This window comes from Cyanistes caeruleus, chromosome 1 (assembly GCF_971803275.1).
Source record: "Cyanistes caeruleus chromosome 1, bCyaCae1.hap1.1, whole genome shotgun sequence".
NCBI classification, from domain to species: Eukaryota; Metazoa; Chordata; class Aves; order Passeriformes; family Paridae; genus Cyanistes; species Cyanistes caeruleus.
In genome coordinates, this window is record NC_141701.1 from 129,212,130 (window position 1) to 129,237,792 (window position 25,663).

The window sequence follows — 25,663 nt, forward strand, 5'->3', positions numbered from 1 at the left end:
GAATCAAATAACTGAATTCAAGTTAGATGCCACCTACTCTATAGCAAGATTATTTCTGCTTGATGGCATATTTTTCTAGTTGTCATATTCCACTACTAGGACTGGCTTTCCCTATGTGTATCTGAACTGAAAAGGTTGCATAGTCCACATTAGCTGCTTTATATAATTATTACTCCTTAAAACAGATATAACCACATAAACAGCATGTATATTTGTTGAATATCAAACATATTCACAATTATCAGAGAAAGGTTTGGGTTAGGAGGAATCTAGAGATCCTGTAGTTCCAAGCTGCTATGGGCAGGGACACCTTCCACTAGATCAAGTTGCCCAAGGCACTGTCCAGCCTGGCCGTGAGCACTTCCAGGGATGGAGCACCCACAACTTCTCCTGACAACCTGAAAGAGCATCTCACCATTTCATGCAGCCATCCCACAGAACAGGCTGCTTAGCATATTTTCTGCTGGCTCCCTAGGCAGAAATGAATCGACACATTCAAGTTTCAGACATGGTTCTGACTCCAGCTTCCCTTGAGACTTCAGGACGTTCCTGTGAGTCACAAGTTTCAGGGAGACTTCCTTCCTGCTCTTGTGATCGATGTCAATAATATTTTGCCAAGCCCCTTTCTGGCCCTGGGTACCTCTATTTCTAAAAGGACCTGTGCAAGTACTATGTTAGCTAATGATGAGAAAGTTTATGTTTATTCTTTGAACTGACAAAGTGTTGTATGTCATTTCAGTGGCAACTATTACATTTTACAACAGTTTCATCCTCCCAAGATGCAAAACCTCACCATTTTGGTTTTGATTCTCAGCTTCTGTTGCACATCATTTCAAAACATCCTCCCTCTGCAGCTGCCACCATCAAAGGTGACTCACTGCTATGGATCAGAAATTTGAAGTGAGAAACAAGCAAAGCAACTGATGCAGTTTCACATACTTCACACAAAATCTTCCTCAAGTCCTCTCAAAAATATGCAGTTCTAGTGACTCACCTCCAGAAGAAATAAAAGATTTCACTTATCAAATGGTAAATAGAACTCAATCCTTCCAAATGACTGCAAATTGCCTAAATTGTATCATCAGAAAACATCATCTCCACACTGGGCAGGCTTCCTAGCACTCCTCCTAGTCAAGCTGAAAACAAATCATGTACCCCTCTACTGAAGCGGAACAGAACATTATTTTGGCAATTCCACTTTCACACAAGTGTTCATTTTTAAGCCCTGCCACCTGCATAAGGATCATCACTCTGAGGGCATAGTTTTAGGGAAAAAAAAAGTTTATGACTTTCTCATGATTTTCTATAACTATCTAGAATATCTGATGTGGGTGACACAAGTGATGTTTTTTAAAATTTTCCAATTAGACACAGATAAACAGACTTCTTTTCAGGGGTATCTTATACATGTGAATAACTGGAATGTTCTGCGGATATACTTCCTTAAAAGGACTCTCAACCTTAGAAATATTGGTCCAAACGTAGGCTTAGAGCTATATAATCCTGGAGACAACCGGAACAAGTGGCACACAGCAGTGAGCTGACAGACACACACCGAGTGCTCTGGCACACACTCACTATGTGCCCACCCAAATATGTCCCTGGCACCTCCTCAGCCTCGCCTCCCTTTAGACCAAAAGCATCTGCTGCCAGATAAAGCCATGTTACAGAACCACAGCCCAGCGCTCAAAATTGTATCTCAAAAAAGCGAACTGACACAGGCCCGCCCTGTCATCTTCAACAACGATTTCTCTGTTGTGACACGAGCTACGCGTTGGCACCTGCGCACGCTTCCCTCTCTGGGCGTAAAGAGAAAAACAAGGGGGATGTGTGTGCAGCAAGAGCTCACACGCCCCACGCCTTCCCTCCCCGGGCAGGGCAGAGGGCGATGCCCGCGCCCCGGCGTCTCTCCGGAGTGCCCGGGCACGGCGGCCCCGAGGAAAGCCCGGCACGGCCGCAGCGGTACCCTACCGCCCCCCGAGAAGAGCCGCTCACCTGGCGGGTCATCAGCGACTTGATCTTCTGCATGATGGCCCCACCGCCGCCCCGACTGCGCTCAGCGGCCGCGCAAGGCGCCGGGGCACGGCGGAGCCATGTTGGGCGCCACCTGACCGCGCCCGCCCGCGGCTCCCTGGGAGCGGTAGTTCCGGCCCCGCCGGCCCGACTACAACTCCCGGCAGCGCGGCCGGGCCTTGGAGCCGCGCCTGCCCCAGCACCGCCCTGTCCGAGCGCTGAGGCGCGCTTTTGTAGGGTCGGGAGCGGCTGGCTCAGACGGCGGCACGGGGCTCTGTTTGTGGAGGCAAGCTAGAGCGTACATGCAGACGAGGAGAATTTCGCGGTTGTCTCGGGTTACTTCGGGTGTTGCAAAGGGCGCGTCTGGCCAGTTCAGGGCTGATGGATGTAGTCCCCAGAACATTCATACCCAACCGAAAATACGCGCACACCAAAACCCACCAGACGGCTTTTTAAATATACTTTATATCAGCACGAGAAAAGAAAGTATTAATCCTACAGTTTTTGCTTAAGTGGAGACAGCATTCGACGGTGTTCTACCGGCACATCCACTGTGGCCGTGCTTGTGGAAGAAGAGGGTTTTTCCTTCTCGAGCGGTCAGCTCCGCGCGTTTCCTGATGGCCGCGCTCCCCAGCGCCTCAGCGGCTGCGGCGCTGTGGCGGGGCAGGGCAGGCAGGAGCCGCTGTCTTTGGAAGCACACCCTGCCAAAGGGAGGGTCCGGATCCACCCGCCCTCCCTGCTGCCTTCAGCAGGAGCTCAGCACTTCTGCCTGCCGTTGGGAATGTCGTGTCATTGCTTTGTGGAAAACCTCGAACAAGTTTAGCGCATAACAAAGTTGCTTCTCATTAATTAAAGAACTAAAATTTGCAGAATGTTGGTGCTGCAAATAGTGTTGCTTTAATGTAGTTGCTTCCATTGAAAAGGACGGAGGTTTGATTTGTATTAAGTCTAAATGCCATTTAACAACTAGCGCAAGCTACAATTCTACAGGAAAAAAATCCATTTTTCACATGCGTGACATTTGTGTGAGTTCGTGTAAAAACTTGTGGTGTTTTCATGACATCAAGAATATATTCAAATGCTGGAAATGGCAGGACACAATTGAAAAACATTACTGTGCTAATCTGTTCCTTTTATTAGTTTTATTTTCTTTGCTCATATGGGGCATTTAAAGTGCCAAGACAGGTTTTATTCCAATACTAAACATCCCATCATTTCAGTTAGAACTTAATTAGAACCTATGACCAATATTTTATTTCATAGTGAAATTGAGTAGATAATAATTTCTATCCTAGGCTTTATGAAAGGTTGCAATTTGATATATCAAGCCTACAGTTAGGTGGATTAAGCAGGTTATAAACAATAACATTCAGGTGGGCAGGACAATGGAGCCAGAAAGCTCCTGGGAATAGTGAAATACCCTCTTCATCTCCTGACATATGTTGGGGGGACCACTTACTTCTGCTTTATTAACCAGGAATAACCCTTGTGTTTTTTATATTGGACCTGGAAGCATCTGGGTGTTTTCAGCTCTCTTTAACTAAGGCAAAAATTGAGTGTTCAGCCCTTCTGATGGGGGCTCAGCATCTTGCTGGACCCCTGCTCCTAGTGCACAATGAGGGGGAGCCAATTCCTTCCTACCAGTTGCTCCTGCACAAAGCAGGATACAGTCTAGTCTATTTGTTAATCCATAACAGTCTGCCCAAAAGCTGTTTAGTGAAAAATATTGCGTGGTTTTGTATGTTTAAACTATCTCTGTCACTGCTAATATTTGCTGTTGCAAACTGTTACTGCACAGGTTATAATAGTATGGTTTGTCCAGTTGGCTGCTGATTTGTATGGTGAGTGACAGCTTTGGACAAAATCCAAACCCTACATTAATATTAATTTAAACTGATGTAAGTTAATCCAGAAGAAACAATAATCAGCAGTTAACAGCTGTAGTAAGCTGTCCACTCTAGCCATAGGATTTTCATTTCAAAGATGTTTCAGAGGCATTTGACATCACATGTTGTTTAGAGAAAGGGAATTAATTCTTTGTTGAGTTATACTTACGTTGAGGAAAAAAATACAGAAAAGTTATGGGCATGAAAGTGCTAAGAAGAAGTTAGTAAGGCTCTTTAACAGCTGTTTAATGTTTTTTTGTCACAGAAAATGAGAGGCTGTAATTAGAAAAGTTCTGAAAAAATATTCTGAATACTAATTTTATTTTGAATTAAGCATGTAGCATCACAGTATTTTTTATGAAACTGTAACTAAAGGAAGTTAATAACTGTGTAACCTGTTCACTTGGTGCGTTTACTTACTCCTATTAATTAAATGTACTTTGTATTGTGTGCCCCATTTATTACATTCTGTGTCATATTTGCTGTGACTGCCGGGGAAGGGTTATGATAAAGTCAGAGGCAATGAAGATGGGTCCTCATCTAACAGGTGCTCCACTCCTTTGTTCTTTGTATACACATATTCAAATCACATAAGGCAGGGGACAGGATAGGACCTGTTAACTCATTGCTGATTTCCCTAGCAAATAAACCAGCAGCTGCAGGTCCAAGCCCTGGCTTAGTGCAGAGAAGGTGGCATTTGTGTGGGACAGGATGCTTTCATGGAGCCCTTTAGCCAACTTATTTTGGGACTTACAGTGCAAACTGTATTTTCTGCTTGTAGGTAAGGTACAGTATGAATTATATTTGATTGTTATTGTGGAAATGTTAATTGATTCTGTAAGATTTAACTTTATAAATTTAAAGATATTTCTGTTGTATTGTCAGATATTTGATTTCAGGAAGGTAGCCTAAAAGTTTTTCATCAGGTAGTGGCACCTTGTTTTATGAGTGAAGCTAAAGTTTTAGCAGCTGAACAAAAATGAATGCTATACACAATCTCTGTGTAAAACTTGGCATTGATTAAATATACATAATCTACATATAAAAAACATGTATATTGATTAAATATACTGTTACATTTTATTGAGTAACATATACATTGTGCATTCTTTTTAACAAGTAAGGCTGGACAGAAGCTTTGGCTGGCTTAGAAGCCAAAGATTATAAAGAAGCTGTTACACACTTCTTTAAAAATTTATTGAGACAGCAGTGATACATTATTTTTCACTTCTTTATGATTAATTTATATGTATCTAAATATAATTGGTATTGAAACTGAATTGAGCTTTTAGTCAACTGAAGAATATCTCCCCATTAATAGTGCATTTGTTTGGTGTCTGAGTGCAGTTTTTGTAAGTGAGCATTTGTTACCCATGCAGTAGATAAAAAATAGATGTTCTATCTACTTTGACAGAAATATCCGGTGATCAAATGTTAGATAAACCTATTTCTGCAAACTACTGTAATTACCTTTTGCTATATTTGTTTTTGTAAATGTGAACAGAAGAAATATATAACAGTATAAATATAGTGCAACCTCTAATCTTTCATGTATAGGAACAACTTTTACCTTCTTTGTGAACCTCACAGTTCCAGCTTATTATAAAGTCACCTAGTTCCCTTGATTTTGAGCTTAATACTTTTCCAAGACTTTTGGCTTCATAATGATTGATGTTTTATATGATGGTTGTTGGATCTCTTCTTTAAAAATGAAAATTATTTGGTCAATAAAAAACAGTGACTTTGTGCTTTATCTACTTCACCACTTTATTGGATACTTTTCAATGAAATCCTACAAGAGTTATTGTGATGCAAGCGGAATGCTTTAGGGTACAGGTTTATTCACCAGGAAGTCTTACATCCTTACCCTGATATACACATTTTCTAGTAAGGGAAATGTGCTGCTCATATTTCATATCATGATGGGAATCAGGTGTATTGGAGACATGACACAAAGGCCACTGAAGGCATTGACCTCAGCAAATAAAATTAAGCCCTGTAACAAAGCTCAGTGGAACTTTTATCTTGGGCAAAAATCCTAATCCAGGGAAGAGTATGCCCAGGTTTTCCATTATATAAATGGAGGTATAGAAATTGCAGCTTTCCTGGACTGTTACATCTGGGTTGTTTAGGTTTGGGGTTTTTCCCACAAATAAACATACTTGTAAAAAGGGGAAAAAAAAATATTTCACTGATCTAGTGACATTTTGCACCAAGTTCAGGAGAGCTGAAGAGCTAAATAAACCCTCCTGTAAAAAGCAGTTGAGAATCCAAACTCACTTTGACAAGGAGATGTGCATGTTAAATTCAGAAAATGCTAAAACCTCGCTAGACAGGTTTCAGTTTATGCCATAAACTCAAAAGTTATGTCATAGTTTTTTATTTAAACTAAAACTGCAGCCCTTGTTTTATGTCAACAACAATTCTGTTGTGCTTGCTAATACTGGTGATAGCAAAGTGAGATGGAAGCAAAGCACAGATCACTGAGCTCCAAATGGAGGTCATTGTGGTTCAGCCCTTACGATCATGATGCAAAAATTAGGTTTTGGAATGACATCATATTGGAAAAAGGTGTATTATATTTGCAAAGCTGTAGGGATAGGCTTAAATTTTATGGAATTTGGGCCTGATAAATATGAATTTAGTTTGACACAAAGGCTTGATTTTGCTGTTAACATTAATTCAAGGATTAGTCGTAACAGTCTGCAGTTTAAATTAAAAATCAAAACTAGTCTAATACAAGTGAATCATAGAACCCTTTAGGCTGGGGAAGACCCTAAAGAGCATCAAGTGCAGCCATAAACCTAACACTGCCAATTCCACCATTGAAGCATGTTCCTGAGTGCCACATCTACTCATCTTTGAAGTAACCCCACCCAGGGTGACTCTACCGCTTCCCTGGGTGTCCCATTCCAATGCCTGGCAGCACTTTTGGTGAAGCAGATAACCCTCTCAATAAAGAATATTCCAGATTGCAGAATATATGATCTCTGCTGAAGCCAGAATACTTTCATCACTGCTCCTGTAAAACACTTGCCTTTGACAGAACGCCATTATCTTATAATTTGCCCCGGCTTCAGCCTGCCTTCTCCCTTGCCCTACCAGCATGGGGAAGCTCCTGTGGGATGTTGGCACTCCACAAAATCACCCCAGGAAATCCAGAGAGAGCAACAAGAACTGGAGTTATGCAAAGCCACTCCTGAAGGGACTGAGGGGAAAATGGGGTTTCTGCCCTCACCACCTCTGGTCCTAGCTTAAAGAATTTCCTTAATTGCAGATCAAAATATCTTTCCATGACATTACACAGAGCCAATTTTCCCTGTGAATCAAGTGGAACAAAGTTAATTTGCATTTTCTATTCCAACACTTTTTAGCTGCGAAGAAAGTAAGATTTCCAGCCCTGATTCTCTTTTCGGTATTATGCTGTTACCTTCCATACTTGTGGTTCCATGTTTCCTGGTGCTCACAAGACTGGCTTAGGTTATGCTAAGTTTTTTTCACAAACGGATCTATGAGAAATATTTGTTTTCCCTATTTTATGATTGCACTGCTTTTGCTATTGACATGTTGTCCCACAGCACAATCACCTACTGACAGCTAAATAAACCCAAAAACTGAACAGCATCATACTTAAAGAATGAGTAAGTATATGGACAGATCTTTTAATTACAGGTCTATCTATTTGAGAAATGGTTTTGACTTTATTCCAGTTGATCTAAAAAATGAAATGAGTGGTTATATAATTGATAGGTTATATGAAATAGATCTTCAGCATTAAATATTTGATGAAGGATTCTGTTGAGGAGTTACTCGCTTTTTCAAGTGGACAACAGCAGTTTAAATCTGATTAGTACTGTATTATTGTCAGGGAGCATATTGATGTCTGAGAAGAGTTAGAACAACCAACAAAATATTAATGTCCTGTTAACCAGAGTCTAGCAAGCCTTGAAGAGTTGTGCAGTGTTAGAAAATTGCAAGAACAGCAGGTTACGATTACTGTTAAAAAAGGGTAGGGGAGCATGCTTCCATTTGATGTGCATCATCCATTTTAGGTTTTTCATCTAGAAAGTTAAGCATGCAAAAATCTGTGTCCTAGGAATCCTCCACTTAAGCCATTCCACATTTTTCTACACTCTTCCTCTTCTTTTTTTTACCCTGTTTTCCTCCTATCTCAGCTGAACCCCAGCCAGTCCTTGCAAATTAATGTCCATGTAGCCTGAAGACCTCTGCCTGCTTCCTCCTTAGCCCCCATTTAATGAGGGCTTGCCAGACTTTCTGTCAAAGGATTTCACTGTCTTTTTGTAGACTTTCCTGTTAGTATTCTGCAGCATTTTCCTTTGGCTTCCCTGCAATGCCTTCAGAAATGCTGTGAGCTGTCTTTAGCTGAGTGTAATATTGCTCAGATTCATGAAAAAGTAAGCCAGCCACAAAATTACTTTTTTGGGGTGGATTCTGTAAGCATTGCTGGCTACCCATGAGCCAATCCACTCACAGTCCATCTCCGCTCTGCTACTTTGCACACCCTTCCCGAGTACCTCTGACATTAATTACTGGCATTACTGCATCATTGTGTAACCATTTCCCCCTTTTTGTGTCCCTACCCTCGTGCCCACAGGTTTTCTTTGCAATTACCTTGTGGAAAACAACTGTGCACTGAAATTTGATGATTCTAACTCAAAAGACATGTACGGATACCACATTATGTGACTGAATTGATTTTTTTTCTGTCACATAACTTAGGAAATTAGACATAAATGAACCTTTACTGACTACTGTTGTAAAGAATAATGATATGAAAGAAGGAAATTTAAGAAACAAAGTTAACTCTGCATTGTATTAATGAGCACAGTCACATGTTTTTCATACATTGCTCCTTCTGCCCTCCCCTACCCACCCAGGTAGAAACACATTCCATGTACATCAGCTGAGAAGTTACTTTTTCATTACAGGTATCTGGAAGCATGTCAAGAATCGGAGAATCTCAGGTTTGATGGACCTCAAGGTTCATCATGTCCAATCAAAAATGATCATTAGCAGCAAGAGAATAGATGGTGCATGGTGGAAGCACTGCATGTTGAGGGCAGTGCATTCTCAGTGTCTTCTTATGCAGTAGCAGATGGGTTACTTAAATCATAGTTTTTACATTTTTTGCTTATAAGAGGTTGCCTTTTTCCTAGGGTGTCTTAAAACTTGCAGCATGCTTTCCAGCAGTATTGAGCACAAATCTGAGCAAACCTGCAACTTGAGTCAATTGGAGTTGCATCTTGAACATACTAATATGTTTTTGTATGTATTTTGAAAAACTGTGTCCTTAATGTTTCAAACTGATCATCAAAAATGAGTCTGTAATTTTGCTGTTCATTTCTCTGGGCTTAAATCCTTCATCTCTAAAGTCCTATCAGTTAAAATGGTGTTGTGAGATCTGTTCATTAATGTCAATTCTTTACATTGTTGCTGTTCTCATGAGCGCTGTGGAAAAGTTAGTTTGCAAATCAATCACTTAGTCCCAAGACTAAAGCTTTAATAGTGTTTTATAAATACGTCTTAGGCCAGCACAAGGAAAAATTATTTTAAGAAACATATGGGAAATGGATGTGGAGTGGCCTTTTTGCACCATAACAGAGACAGAATTCTTGGAAAGCAGTATTAATCATGTGGCTGAAAATTTCACTTTTGTGAATATTAACAGCAAAGCTGAATTCTGCCAATTCCCTAAGATTGGAATACTTGACTTTTGCAAGCTTTGTATTGTTTCTTGAATTTAGTCTTAATTAGCTATTACCATGCAAAAACTGTAAATTTTAGCCTTGAGAGTTTTTTCACTGTGAGAATTTCTCATTTGAGTTTCCTGGGGTTTCCATTTGTGTTTTGGGTTTGTTTATTTGTTTGTTCTTTCATTTTTGTGCAGGGATTTGTTCTGCCTTAAAATTGACAGTACCATCTCATACTATCCATGGTATTGAGGGGCAGCCACTTCATCTTTCTGTTGACTATGATTTCAATGCTACAGCTTCTGAAATCCAGATAATTTGGCTTTTTGAGAGGTCTCAAAGTAACCCAAAATACTTGCTTGGCTCTGTAAATCAAAGAGTAGTTCCAGACTTGGAATACCAGCACAAATTCACCCTTGTACCACCAAATGCATCTTTGAGGATTAATCCATTGCATCTCAGTGATGAAGGCAACTACATTGTAAAAGTCAATGTCCATGGAAATGGGACCATAGCTGCAAGTGAAAAGATTCAAGTAGCTGTTGATGGTAAGTTAGTAAAAGATAGTATCTTCATTTTAAAAATAAAATTACAATAGTTTTGCAGTCCTGGTTCTTAGTATCCAGTTACAGTGGTGTCCCATTTTATGCAACCATACATGAGTAAATGCTAACAATTAAGTTGTGTTGTTTTCTACCACTGCTGGAGGGAATACTAAAATATGTCATCTTTATGCGAAGTTAATATATTGACTGATGTTTCTATATCATAAGTAAAAAACTGAAGAAGTATAGAAACACTTAATATGAAATTAGACAGACTTCTAAAAAAATAAGATTTTATAAGTTTCTGTTGTGCTATCATGAGGATGCTTTGAATTTCAAATAGTATTTTCCTCTGAACAACTTTACCTCCTGTATCAAAGAGGAGCCATTAATTTTTGCTGTAATTTATGGATTATACAGAGGGAACCCTGTAACTATTAGCCTTGGAAGGAATGAGATGAATGATAACTTGAGGTGATAAAGCTGTAGCTGCCATTTAACTCCCAAACCAGTCTGTCCCAGTCTGCAGATATCCTCATGACAAATCGCCCAGATTTTAGTGGTGCCCAGTGTGGGAAAAGGTGTGGGCAGTCATGCTGAGAGGTCACACACAGTGGGCAGTGCCATGCTTCGTGCTCTTTTCATTTCTTTGGACTCAGTGATTTGTATATGAGGCAAGACATGGTGGTACACATGACTGTACCCCTTACCATCTTACCAGTAATATAAACAGTCTGGTTTTATTTATGTTTCATAACAATTCTTACAGTCACCAGCTGAGAATATGGCTGAGAAAATTATTTTTTTAACCTTTAACTGCAAGAGATAAAATTAGAAGTATTAGTAATTTCCAGAGAGAATGATGATTGCTATTTGAATGGTCTTGACCATGAAGACTGTAATATAATGGCTTGTCACTTTAACAACTCTTCATATGTGTTTATTTTACAGTTCCAGTCACAAAGCCAACTGTACATACTGAACCATCTTCAGGAGTAGTGGAGTATGTAGGGAATATTACCCTAAAATGTACTGTGGATAGAGGTACAAGGGTAGCTTACCAGTGGATGAAAAATGGGAAACGTCTTCATGCTGGCCCTAATTATACCTTTTCATCAAACAATGCTACACTTCTAATTGTTCCTGTAGTAAAAGAAGACATTGGGAATTACAGCTGTCTGGTATCTAACCCTGTCAGTGCAATGGAAAGTGAGATAATTGCACCAACCATATATTGTGAGTATATGAAATATTTATTGTTATCTTTGTATGAATGATTTTGCTGGAAGGTGTGCCTCCAACTAAGAAAACAGGCAGAAAACAGTTGAGTCAACATTGTATGTGAGCTTGCATTCAGAATGAGTTTGTTTGTAATAGCTCTAACTTAAAACAGGATAAAAAAATTATTCGGTGTTGCATAGATGTGAAGATCAGTCTCATCTGCAGAATTCAAATAGAAACTTCAAGATTTCCTCAGATGTCTTCAGATGTGACTCAAAGGAAAAAAATAATGAGATCATTATACATGAAAATGTTGCTATAAATGGAGACACCAAATAGTATCAAAAAGCTAAACACAGGATGTACCAGGTCGAAGGACTGGTATTAGTGGATTTCCTCAAGATCATTTCAAGTACCGTCCTTTTTAATACTTCCATTAATGGCACCAGAAAGAAGACAGGGAGTATCTCAATGAAGTTCATTTACGACATTAAATAGGAGGACTCAATGACCTTGACAGAGTAATAGAGCTGGGATGAAATTTGCTATAAAAAAAGTAAAAGGGCATGCCCTTTCAGAGAATAAAAAACATGAACTTCTGCTGATAAGATCAAGATTGATTAGAAAATATCAAGGCACTGAGCCTAGATGATTGAGCTATCACTAGATATCTATGAACTAACAGCATGATTCAGCTATGAAAAAGACATATTTAATTCTAGGGGAGTGGGCAATGGATTTCCAATGAGGAAACAAGGGGAATGCTGATGGCACACAGAAGATAATACCACATGTACAGTACTTCATGCAGTCCCTGCAGATCCCAGAATGCTGATCTTGAACTGGAAAAAAAAGAAAGACAGGAATGGAGAAGAGACACAGAGACCTCAGTCAGGCTTAACAAAATTACAGCTGAAAGAAATGATTGCATTCCACATCAAACAGGAAATATGAGGGAGCAAGAGTTGCATAAAGACCATTTTTTACAGAAGAATAAACCATAAGGTAGCAAGGTATTTTTACTTGAAATTAAGGCACCTGAGTAATTAAATGAGTTGGAGGAAACAAAAGATTGATTTAATCACCATTCAACAATTATATGATAAATCTTAGGGCCTTGTCATTTTGGTCCATGTCAGAAATTCCCAGTGCCTCCTCAGTTTTCAAGTAGCACATGCTACATGTACATGACCTGCTATGCTCTAATCCTCATGTCCTCAGGGGTTGAATTATCCTTCTCAGAGGAGAGCTGAAATTTGAAAGGCCAGGACCTACTTTGCCACCAGTCCTGTTCAGATCCAGCCAGTTTACCCAGTGGGCCAGTCTGGAAGGAACACTGCAAGGACTGGAACTGGATTCCTGTCCAGCCAAGGGCTGGTGTACATTCCTGCTTTCTCCAGGCTCTGGCACCTGGTAGGCCGTCCATGCTCAACTTGTTGTGACTGCACTACCAACATATTCAGAACCTACATCTCCTACATCTCTAGCTTTCATATTTTCCTCCTCCTCCTTTCATCTCCTTTCATCTCTGATTATCTATGCTTCTAGTTGTTCGGGGTTTTTTGTTATAATTTGGAAAATTTGGATAAGGGGATGACTTGCATCTAAAGAATGGGGGGCAGGGGGTGGTCTCTACACTGCACCAGGAAAAGAGAAAAAGACTGCCTAAGTTAGCAAAGATTAACAGGGACATTGTTAGATATGAGCTGGTATAAGCTTATGTGTAGCTTTTAAAATTGACAGCAGTGCAGACTTGAAGAAGCAGTTGAAAAGGCTCCTGAACAGGGAAAATATTAATTGAGCTTCCATTTCATTAGACAGAGGAGTTATTACAAACTAGGAAATTACCAGCATTGATAAAGCTTTAATTTATCATTACTGTATTTAAAAAACAAAAACAAAACCAGCTCATTCTTTCAATAAGGTACCACGTTTTTATATACCTGCTTTTGTAGTCACAATCTCAGCTCACTTATGTGCTTAAAGTGCTAAGAATGAGACCTGAAGGTGTATAAATGCAGTTCCTCTACTTCGCTTCTCTTTAATGAGCTGTGAATTGCCCTTATACAGGTCTGTCCTCAAATAATACACAGAACTTGGCAGCCAGCTGTATCCAGTCTGACAGCCTTATTTCCATGCAATAAAGTCGGGTCAGGCTAGAAAAATATCTGCCCACTCTTGCTACCTTTCAGACAACTCTGTTGCACAGCCGTGTGAGATTTGAATTTCTGACCTGTTACACATAGGATTGTCTCCAAAGCACTGGTTGCACTGACAGGTGTCTGGGACACTTGCTCTGACATGCGTACCCTTCAGTCCCAGCTCTGGTACTGCTTCTTCCCTTCTTCCTCACTTAATTACACACATTTTTGTGTGTAAATTTGAAAAATCTTTCCAAGTTCTAAACTAGAAAGCTGGTTTTGACCTATTGTTTACCAGAATTTTAAAATCTCAAAGCAACTTAAGTATCCACATTTCTTGAATCTTTTGCTGATTAAATGGTTGTGATATACAGCTCTATCAAAAACCTTGAGATTAACTTTTTCTCCATGTGTGTAAATATTATTGTATATGCATTTTCAGAATATCCTTCATCAGAACTGAGGGTATGCTTTGTGCATAATACAAAATCTGAAAAAAAATATTAAGAGCAAACAACGCAACTCTGAAAGACTGCAAATATCTGTGGTATTCTCTATATCCAAGTCAATGACGGGAATTGGGGTCTTCCTGAGCTATATGAAGTCACCTAATTTGGTTCAACCTCTGCCTGCAGAAGTGCTTTGTCTCCCAGCTCCTGGTTGTCAATAACAATCCAGAGCAGGCCCCGGGATCTCTCTCTGCCATATGTCATTGCCGTGGGGGAGTTACTGGAGGTGATAAAGAAAAGGTCACTCACGGTAAATACCTGCCATCTGCTTGGAAACTGTAACTGTCTCGTAGTGATAGGAGCAATTGGAAATACTCCCACAGAGCAGTAAATTGTAACTCAGAAGGATTGATTTATTATTTTACACGTCATTTAGTTAACTGCTTTTACTAAGGCAAGAGGCAGTTTTCTGTAGAGAATACTGGAGAGGGAAACTAGAGCTGAGGGATCCACGAAGGCTGTCATTGTGGGTTTTTACTATGAAAAGTGGTTTTTAATTCATGTCTTATTAATATTATCCCACTTCTCCATTAGTTATGATGATAATGCAGCCTGGAACATGGCTATTGCAGTCATGTGGCTCAGAAACAAATTATTTCAAGTCTGGAAGAAGCTGCTGTCCTGTAGGCTGCAGCAGACACCATTGTACTGTGTTGATGGAGTTGAACTCAGCAGACTAAGTGGGATTTTCTTCCTCAAGTCTTCCAAAAGATAGAATATACTTAGTACTAGGGAGAGAATGGTTAATTTCCTGCTTTTCAGAATCATCCTTGAAGCTGTGTATATCTGTCAGTTACCCATTGTTTAGGGACCCTGATGTGCATGATGCCCAGGAGTGGCAAAATACTGCTCCAGGCAAAGCAGAAGGATTACCCAATCCTTGTGTTGGTTTCAGCAGGGGGTGCCACTCTCCAGATTTTGCCAAAATCTGGCAATTTCTTAAGATAACCTCTCGGCTTTTTTCAAACTTACTTCCCCAGCCAGCGTGTGTCAGTGTTTGTATAATGATCTCTTTCAACTTGCAGCTTTCATTAAAATGCAGTTCTCACTGTTCTCTCTTTATGCTGCACAGTTATGTTAATGATGAAAAGCAGAACTCCGTTCTGATTCTTTTGCAGATTGTGGCAAACCACCCACTACAGTAAGGGGGACATGGAAACCACTCAGCTCTTCTTGCCATTAATCCCTGTTAACACATGTCAAAGTCATATTATCCATGAAAATAAAAACTAATTTTCCTAAGAATGGAGAACTGGATTGGAAGAACCACTAAATTGCTTTGAAAAGTAAAAAAAAAAAAAAAGTATGTTCCTGCCTATAAATAACTTGTGAGGGGCTTTATTTCATTTATGAAAAATGCCAAAGGCAGGTACATCCCTTCTTATTTCAGACCTAAAAAATAGGGAAGTAAATACCTGTAAGCGGTGGGCCCCTGTGGAAAGCTCCCCTTCCACAGAAACATGCAGCTGAAGTGAGGCCAGCCATGCCAAAATAGTGGGATATAGGTCTGTACTTCACACTAATGGTCATTACAGGATCAGCTGACTCTTGGAGACAATAAAGCAAGTGACTCAGGAACTGCAGAGCCTGTGAGGAAGGAGCCCAGAACCTAGAACTTAAAGAAAAGCCATGATTCTTCAGAGTGGCCACTGTAATGTAGGTGGGAACAGCACTGATCCATGATGAAGTGAATTTGTATTTCATTTCCCAAGTAATTATGCATGATGTTGGCCATTCCTTAAAATGAGACAGCAAAACGATTACCACTAGGAAATAAGTAGAGAAAATTAAAATATTGACAAGTTTATGTTGTGAAATATGGACATTTATCTAAAAGCAGACTAAATGGAGGTCATGTGTGGTGGTCTATAGTCTCTTGTCTAAGCCTGAACAGGAAAAAACAGAGAGGTGCACACAAAATGGATTGTACTGTATGCTGGTGGCTTAGGTGTTCTTGAAAAATAATGAGTTTCATAAAAAAAGACAAAGACTAAAAGAGAACGTTCTAACATTACCCTGAATTTCCTGGTGGGAAATAAAGTCTGAAATATACCAGTGTGCAGCTTCATGTAGCAGGGATTTTCCCATTCGAACCCAGCTACATTATCTTAATTCTTCCAGCAACCACAGAAAGGTGGAAATATTACTAGATTCCACTGTCTGCAATGGGCACAGTATTGTGCCCATTTTGTGCTACACCATTTTGTACGAGACAGCTTCACTGACCTTCAAGGATCATACCAAAAAGATATTCTGCATATTTTGTTCTTTGGCTCTGTACATTTCTGATTATTCATGTAAGTCCTCTAGGAATTAACATTAAAATGATTGGGGTTTGGTTTTTTGGGTTTTTTTTAACTAGAAAAAGTTATTTAATAAGGCACACTTTGATTATTATATACTCTACATTAATTTCTGTACTTAAATAACTGTAAAAATAATTTTAACGTGTAAAGATGTAAAAGCCGCAATGATCTGAAATGCTCTAGTAAAAACAGCATGAGAAATATTCTTCTAATATTTCAGTCAAATATATTGCATTTTATGCAATATTAGTAATATACAAAACACTAGGGCACAGAAAATGTATTGGGAAGTAGATCAATTGTTTACAATTAATAAAAAAGAACAAGAGTTTTAAGAAACTTTCTTGATGCATCTGGACTTGCCAGTTATTAAACAGAATTAAATTCGCTTCCAGTGACAAAGGCAAGAATCCCATGGAACAATGGATTCTTCTGCCTGCCTCCTACATCCCTTCCAGTTTTAAGTATATTGTTTCTCTTCTCATTTTCTATGCAGGTTACACTAAAAATACTCATCTGCTAAATTTTTATGTAATGAACACATGACTATAGAGCAACATATGCTTCTTCTAACTATATTCAGAAAAACGACTTTCAGCACAAGAACTTGCACTTGAAAAAAGAATAATTACAGTAGTAACTATTTAAGTATTTTAAATTATTTAATTAAAATATTCTCTAATTATTTAAAGTATTATTTAGTGGTACAAACCTACTACGATGGGGGAGAAGTTACAGTTTATTCTAGCAGTCATTTATGGAAAAATTGTTCTGAACTTAAATGAGGCACACCCCACTCAATATTATATCTGTAAATTAGTTCCCTAAATAATTATTATACTGTAAATTATTGCAGTGGAGGTAACATTACAAGGCAAATTTGTTCACTTCTAAATTTGTAGGAAAATTACTTATGCCAGTAAGTTTGGCACTGAAATAGAAAATCAAATATGATCCTGAAGAAGACATGCTCTTTATTTCATAGAAATCCACCTGATTTCAGCTTTTATTCTTTTTATCATGCTGAGAAATACCTAGACCATGCTTTTTTTTAAACAACAATTAGACCAGTATTAAGTGGGTGTAGCCTGAGCTAAGCCTAGCACAGATCCAGTTATTGAACTGAAAGCCTTTTCATTGAAATGACTGAATGCTAGCCATTCTAAAGGCTAGTCTAACTTAGAATATTCTAACTTTAGAGATACACTTCTGATTAAATTTTAATCATATACATTGATTTTAATTTTCTCATTTTATTTCCCTTTTTTTCCAATGCAGATGGACCTTATGGACTTAGAGTCAAATCAGACAAAGGTCTGAATATAGGAGCAGTGTTTACAGTTGACATGGGGGAAGTTGTACTGTTCGCCTGCTCAGCAGATTCAAATCCACCAAACACTTATTCATGGATTCAAAGGGATGACAATACCACTCAAGTAATCAAGTATGGACCCCATCTGGAAGTTGTGTCTGATCAAGTGGCCCAGAAGACAATAGATTACATGTGCTGTGCTTTCAACAATGTGACTGGGAGACGAGATGAAACTCACTTCACAGTTGTTGTTATGTCTGTAGGTAAGAATGTAACTTCATTGCTATAAAGTGTAACATCTGAGTGGAGAGTCAGCCTCAGAAAAAGGAAGTCATTCTTAGAATATGTATCAAAATTTAGGTCTTGCTAAGAATATAGTAAAGGGGCTTTTGGACATTATGTGGGATACAGGTTTTACTTGCAGTATGACACAACTTGGAACACAAACCACTAAGACACTGAAGTTTTGTGGCATTTTATTACAGTGTTCATGTAAATTATTTTCTTGTCATATTTATGGATCTCTGGATTGATTGATAGAGCCTGAAGAACACAAATCTTTATTTCTCATACACTATAACCTCAGCTCCTGTAGGGTTGTGTTCAATGGCAACAAAGCAGTTTTTCAGAAAATCTCCAGAAGAATAGAGCAAAGAACAAGATATCGAGGAAGTCTGATATCTCTTCTCAATACAGATGGATACAAGTATTTCCAGATAAGGAACATATGCTATTAATGTTCAACGAGGTAGATTAGATTGCCTGTTAGAAAATTTAACAAAGCAGATTCACTTGTGCTGAGCAAAGAGCTAACAAATTTGTTAGTCTGGTAAACAAGAAGAGATGTCCATGATTCAGGCTATTTACTGATTCATCGTGAATCCAGGGCTTTCAGTATGCTGGAAGATAGGTTGCAATTTCATAGTAAGAATACTGCAGTCAAAAACCAAATATTGTGGTTAGTGGTGAAAGAAAATGCAACCAGAACTATGTATCAATAGAAATAAACATGACCTTTCTCTAGGAAGTTTATGTAAGATATGATATTCAGCTTATATTTCCTTTCAAAGGCCAAAAAGGAGGGAAGACTCCACAGCTTCATGTTTAGTTGCACTTAAAATAATAGATTTCCTAATTACAAATATTTTACTTAAATCTTGTTAAAACATTTTATCCTGTGTATTTAAAAATATAAAAAGAAATTTTTCCCCCTCTGCAGCCATTTTCTTGAAGAGTGTTTATTCAAATAGCACTAAAAGGAGATGTCAAGGCTATACTTTGCGGAGCAGCACTGACTGCTTCCAGGAGAGATGAATTCACACACAGTTCATTCTCAGCGATGCTGCTCAGGCTAAATTCTTATTGCAACTGAATAAACATACTAAGCAAAGACTATGAATATTGTCCATATTCCTTTTCCTTACCACCATAATCCTAGATACAGAGCCTGGACTACGGCACTCCAAGTATGGAAACTGCATTTTCAGTAGCAACAGGAACTGATCTTTCAGAAGACCTTACACAACTACCCCATGGGACAGAAACTCACATATGTGGTGCTATAGACAGCTGCCTAATTAATCCTAAAAATCATCAAGAAAACATTTTAATAAGCTACAATTATATCAATAGTTGCACTAAGTTCAGCCAAGGTTCTAAAATAAGACTCATGTACACCAATCATTGCTCAGGTTACAAGGTTATTCAGCTTGAGTGTGTTAAATGCATGCAAAGAGCATGTCTTTGGTTTCTACACTGCACTCCACATCTATGGAGATGTGATTTTTTGAGTCTAAGTTTGAAATTACTCACTTTAAATAACAATTTTAAGGACTCATCTGGTTCTCCAGCATTTGGGCTTTTTCTTCCTAAGGAAAGCAGTACACCAAAGGACTATTAAAAAAAAATCAGTGAAATTGCAGTGATTTATTTTCCCGTATATTTAGGACACATCTGGCTAGAAATCCTCATGTTTAATCTCCATGAAAACCACTGCACATGTAGCCAACACAATGCCAGTGAATTACATGGAGGTGTAAGTAGGTGTAAGCAGTTCTAGCCCTCTGCAGAGGAGTTCATCAACTAGTGGAAACACATCCAGCTAAATAATACACATTCAATTGTACTAATAAATCTGGCACTAGCAAATACACAGCATTGATTTTCCTGTATGGATTGTGACATGTCCTTTAATTATATTAATTCTGCACAATTCAGAGCAAAAGGAGAAAATTAAGAGTGCACAAACAAATATGTCTGGCACTTCCTAACTTTCACATTCTTGTCTTTGTCAATTCACTACAAATGTTTCCCTTGTGCTTTTACGTATGTAATTATATGCAATTTGTGTTTGTGTTGTATCAGAAAATCCTGCTGGAAAAGTCCTGCTAATGCATATCCTAGCAAAAGACCTGAGCAGAGGAAAGAAATATTTTGAATATATTTAGAAATGAATATAAACAATATGGTGGAGTCACCATCCTTGGATGTGTTTAAGGAAAGACTGGACATGGAACTTAGTGCCATGTTGATCTTTGGTCATAGGTTGGACTTGATGGTCTCAGAGGTCTTTTGCAGCCTAATTGATTCTGTGATTCTGTGATAATTTATTGGTTTCTGATGTGGTTTGATAAACAACCAGACTGTCAGTAATCTAAAAATCTTTAGAAAAAGTCTAATGAATCTTTTGTCCTCTCCTGCTCTATAGCTGCTATTACTAGGAGGCTTTCCCTCCAATCTAGCACAAGTTGGTCCCTCACCCTTTTTTTTTTTGGTAGTTCAGTGTCTCTATACCTCAAGTTATAATATGCATCTTCTTTTTGTGATGCTGTAATTTTTTGATTACACTTACTGACTTTCATTTGGCTCTAGGCACTAATCTGCTTTGAAGTCTTTACTGATATGCGTATCATGGATTTTTCAATTCAGGAGATCTGTGGGGAAAAATAAATATTACCCATTCACAAGACCCACATTTTGCATGTTTTGTATCTCTATGCAGGTTTACTAGCTTCAGAATAATTTTTAAAAGTGCATTTTTCAGTGTCATTGTAGCACATAGTAAAGAACAAGGAACTAAATACAGTACTCATCTTCTTTGTCACAGGGTTGGAAAAGCTGGCCCAGAAAGGAAAATCTTTGTCTTCTCTTGCAGTAATAACAGGAATTTCATTATTTTTGATCCTAGCTATGGCCTTTTTATTTCTATGGAAAAGATATCGGCCACATAAAGGTAAGTAAAAGTTAAGCACAGCTTGGCTCTTCTTTTGGACCGTTGGAGCAAAAACAATAATTTTTTTCTTCTTCTTCTTTTCAGTGATACAACAGAAGCTACAGAGCAGGTAGAAAAATAATTCATCTTAAATATAAAAGTACTTTCCATCCAGAGAAGTGCATTTTATCATATTTTTTTTTTTTTCTTTGGCATATGTTGTCAAACTGAGAAACACGTTTATGTTTTCTAGGGCAGAGGCTGATTACAGAAAGGCACAGGCATTTTCAGGTAATGGTAATGAAATAAGTGTGATATAAGGTCAAAGTCCATTCCTGGAAAAGAAAAACAGCATCCCCACATACTGAAAAAAAAAAATAAAGGGAAAGGAAGAAAAGTATGTTTTTATGTTGGGTTGCACACCTCTATGATAGCTTAATTAAGATAAGACCTAAATGAGAAGTCAGCATGGGTTTAGCTCATGCCTGGAGCTCATAGCAGTATGTACTGTTGTCTTGAATTCTACCTTTTAATCCTGGTATTCTGGGATTGGAATACCTGTATTCCACTGTTGCCACCAATATGACTTAAATCAGTGTTATTCTGGACTAGCAGTAAGAGGTGATACACCATGGGAGGATTTTAAGTGAAAATATTCATGATATCAATTGTTATCAAAATAATTGAGTTAATGACATTGCAGTATACATATATAACCTTCTACCATATTCTGTACTGCTTTTTCTCAGTTTTACCAGGACTCAGAGTGGTTTTTTTCACTGCCTCTTTTCCCTCCACAATTCTTCCCTCATGATCCTAGGCAGGAGATGCTAGAGACCAGCCATCCCTTGGAAAGATACCACTTTTATTCCCATTCCTTTCTACCAAAGCATCAGAGCAGACCACAAACTGCTACATGCACAAGGATAGGGATGTATATGAAGCTTAGGAAGGTAGGACATTCACTTGAGCACAGAGGGTCCGTCAAAATCAGCACACCAGCTCTGCAGCTGTCCTGCCTTGCCCCACACTAGTTTAGGAGCTTGGCAGGGAAGTGGTCTAAAGTAGATCACATAAACAGTGTTTGGGTGTTTTAAAAATTAGGGCAAAATACCTTGCCCATTATTTTCCAGGTTCATATTACATCTCTTTTTTTAATCTTTGTTCTAACTTCAGGACATGAAAGTGCTTTGGATGATTTTGGGATATATGAGTTCATCACTTTTCCAGATCTTACCAGTGGTTCTAGGGTATGTGATTTTATATCATAAACAGACTATTTCTCTTCTATTTCTCTAGGTGTACTAAATATCTGTACCAGAGTCCTTCTGTAGGTTTGCTTCTGTTGCTTTTTATGGAGATCTGTATGACACCATATTCATGGTTATTGTTTACCCAGTACTTGCTCTTTCTTTCCTGTGTTACTAGTTCAGTACTTCATAATAAACATAGTGAAGTAAGGAATAACCAAGCTCTAAAGACAGCAATCTCCATTCAAATACCCTATATTAAAGGAATATTAAAAGAATATTAGTATTGTTGGGTAATTGTGTAGCACTGAACCACTTGTGTCACACAGGCAAGCGTACTATTGGGATGCCATTTTCTCCCTTGACCCTAATATTTCTGCTCATGCAACATTCAGCCCTGGCAGTGCAGAAAGGTCTCAGGGGGTTATTTAAAGTGTAAATGTAAGGTAAGTCTCAGATGTATTTCACCAAAATATTTTTTTTGTTTGTTTCATGTATTGTGGAGAGGAGTTAAGCAAAGAAATTTTGCTAGCAGAAAAAAATCCTGCAACTTTTGCTGGCTTCCTTGCATTGTGTCTTTGCTGACATTACTGCATAGCAGTTGGAGATCCTTGTGATATGGTGTAAAAGGACAATGAAAAAAAATCAAAAGGGCCATGAAATTTAGGGGCAATGGTAAAACTGGGAGGAAATAGAAGAAATACTTTCCCTCTGCTTGGGAAAATTTCCAGCAATGTAATCTTGTACCTTTGAAGAGTATCAGTCTGGTCAGGTAAGGGAGAGCTCTTAAAGTGTGGTCACAGGGTCACATTTTCACACCTGATTTGTTTTTATGATTAGTACTCATATGATGTAAAAAAACAGTCATAGATTATATTTTATCTTCTCTGATGGAGTTAGATATTTGAAGTACACATTTATAGGGCTAATGTGCTGCCACAAATGTTGGTGGAAAGACTTTTACAGCAGCAGAGATAAAAGACTTTTGGAAAAGCTGAACTGCTTCTGTTACAGTTTGTGCCAGTAAGAGGCTTATTAAATTTAGAGATCAGGCCCTGTATCATTACAGCTTTAAGCACACTGTGATATTATACTGAAGAGGGTACATTTAGATTAAGTAAATTCTTTACTGTGGGGATGGTGAGGCAACTAGAAGTTGCCTCAGTTGCAGATGCAACATCTCTGGAAGTGTTGAGAGTCAGATTGGACTTCAAACAACCTGGTCTAGCGAAAGATGTCCCTGCCTATGGCAGAGGGGTTGGAACTGGATCGTCTTTAGGGACTTCCAACCCAAACCTTCTATGATTCTAAATCCCTTAAACTGATCATATCAACATATCACATTCTTGCCAGATCATGGGTGGCCTTAGTGGGTCAGGAGGGAGAGAACAGTGAGAGAAGAATGACGGGATGGATGTACAAGCAATGAAATCTATAATTTCCAGTAAAATTTCAAGGAACAGGAGAAGCTCCACTGGTTTATGTTCAGCTATTCACATGTATAGCATTGCAGATAGAGTCATCATTTGATCCACTGATTCCTGTTAGTCAGCAGAGAAAGGGGAAAATAAGAAAGTGGAGATAATGAAGAATTGGAGGTTGGGTATAGGCAGAAAGACTGATAATTCCTTATGGATGTGGAGTCTAGGTAAATCTGTTGTCATGACATAAGAGGAAATTAATATACTTAACATGCTGAACAATCAATATTACTTGATTTATGGAAATTCCATGCATTTCTCTCTCTTTGACAGGTCATTGGGAATTCTACACTGAACCTATGCCCTTGAATATTTACTGCTTTTTTACTGTCTGCTCTCCTGCTTTGCTCTTTATTAAATGTTCCTTTCTTGACTTATATATTAATATAAAATATTTGCTGTATTAAATGTGAAAGCTGCATCCTAAATCTTTTAAGGGGCTAAATGAATTTAAAACTATTACTTGCCTTCCTATTTATGTGAAGAGAACTTACCCAAAATGAAACATAAACTAGCAGAGATTACCTGTTCAATCCACAAGCAAAATTTTGACAAAAAGTTTAAAAAATTACAAGTTACTTTAACAGTTTCATTTCTGTTGAATCTTTTCATATTTGTACTTACAGTAGGAATATACTTTGTTGTTTTTAGGTTTCAAGTCAATCTGTTCCTGGCCCTGACTTTGTCACAGACCAGAATATGCTAAGTACGGTTTATGAAGTTATTCGGCACATTCCTGAGCAGCCACAACAAGACCACCAGCAGTAAGTTACAGACTGTGTTCACTCACATGGTAGCTGGAAGACAAATACTTTTGCATCCAGAACAATTTACATTTTGGTGGCTGTTTTTGGATTCCACTGAGAGGGTTATGGAAGGAAAGATACCTTAATTCCTCCACCATTTACTTTCCAATCCCCCACTTTTCCTCAAGTCTCTGGTCTGTGTTTTGTTACGCCAGTTTTGTTAAAGTGTAAAAAACAAAAGGTAAGATCTTCAAGCACAGCTTCAAATGAAAATTCCAACTTTATTTAATAGGGCACTGAAACATCAGCACTTCCTACTGAATTGGTTAAATATTCAATCAAAGAAATTTAATTGGTAGCATGGCCTCCAGACCCCTCAGCCATGTGCCAGGGAGCGTTAGGGTGGGTTTTTTCGCAATGTTGAAAATGGTCAGCTGAATAATTATCAGTGGTTGTTAAAATTGTCACTGAAATACTAACAGACTAGTACTTGAGTAAGCAGTGTCTCTATCGCAAAAGAATTCTTGTTGTGTGGTGCTCTGGCTGGGAACTCCACAGAAACACTTCTGCTGAGTTAAATACCAGGAATATCACCACATGTTGTGCTTATGTGTCATAGACCTGGTTTTGTTCAAATAACCTATTGTATATCACTTCCTGGCATAAGAAGGGTGAATGCACTAGAGTTTCTGTAATTGTGGTATAGCTGCCATAAATCTATTGTGAATATAATCTTTCTTACAAATTAAGAACAGCACACAAGACTTTATTTGGTAACAAGCCTATTATATCTCATTTTACATGGTTTTTTTATGTGTTCTGTTTCTTTTATAATTGAAAAGAAAAAATACACACTCTTAACAATATGATAATCAGTTGGCTGAGTAATCACAATGTTTATGTGACTGCATTAGCATGCAGTACTTAAGGTACAAAAAATTTTGTTATATCTTAGGTTATGTCTTCAACTGTGTGTCCAAGTTATGTATGTAAACATGCAGCCATGCTTGTCAAAACAAGCTGGTCAGTGAGAAAGCAACGCTGAATTGTAAATGATGTTTTTGTTCTGCTTGGAATTTTTCACTTTGAACCCTAAGATTTTTAAAGCCAGATGTAAAAAATACCATTCATAAAGTATGTATTTTCTTACTCTTCCTCTTACACGTCTTACTTCTCAACTTCTCAACTTTCTCACTGGTACATGACCTCTCTGAAAAAAGGAATAAATGCAACAAAAAGGTAACTTGAACTTTGTGACAGTTCAGATTTCAACTTAAACTTTGCAAAACATATTCTGTACTTGTAAAGAACTCATTTGCATAAACCAATTT

At 38.3% G+C, this 25,663-nt stretch overlaps 2 protein-coding genes across 2 annotated transcripts in view; one reads left to right on the forward strand and one right to left on the reverse strand.

The window, feature by feature from the left end:
• Positions 1-2,660, reverse strand: part of VPS50 (VPS50 subunit of EARP/GARPII complex) — a 72,153-nt gene extending 69,493 nt beyond the window's left edge. The window contains exon 1 of the mRNA XM_023920350.2: positions 1,996-2,660. Coding sequence (XP_023776118.2) covers positions 1,996-2,028 — 33 coding nt within the window. The 5' untranslated portion in view covers positions 2,029-2,660. The remainder of the gene's footprint in view (positions 1-1,995) is intronic.
• A 1,925-nt stretch (positions 2,661-4,585) lies between these two features.
• HEPACAM2 (HEPACAM family member 2) lies at positions 4,586-24,354 on the forward strand. Its single transcript, XM_023920349.2, is given in 10 exon segments — positions 4,586-4,650; positions 4,652-4,680; positions 9,808-10,158; positions 11,107-11,391; positions 17,611-17,907; positions 20,751-20,876; positions 20,961-20,985; positions 21,109-21,146; positions 22,032-22,105; positions 24,238-24,354. Coding segments are annotated over 10 exon segments (1,374 nt in total). The 5' UTR covers positions 4,586-4,618.
• Positions 24,355-25,663: the final 1,309 nt, after the last annotated feature.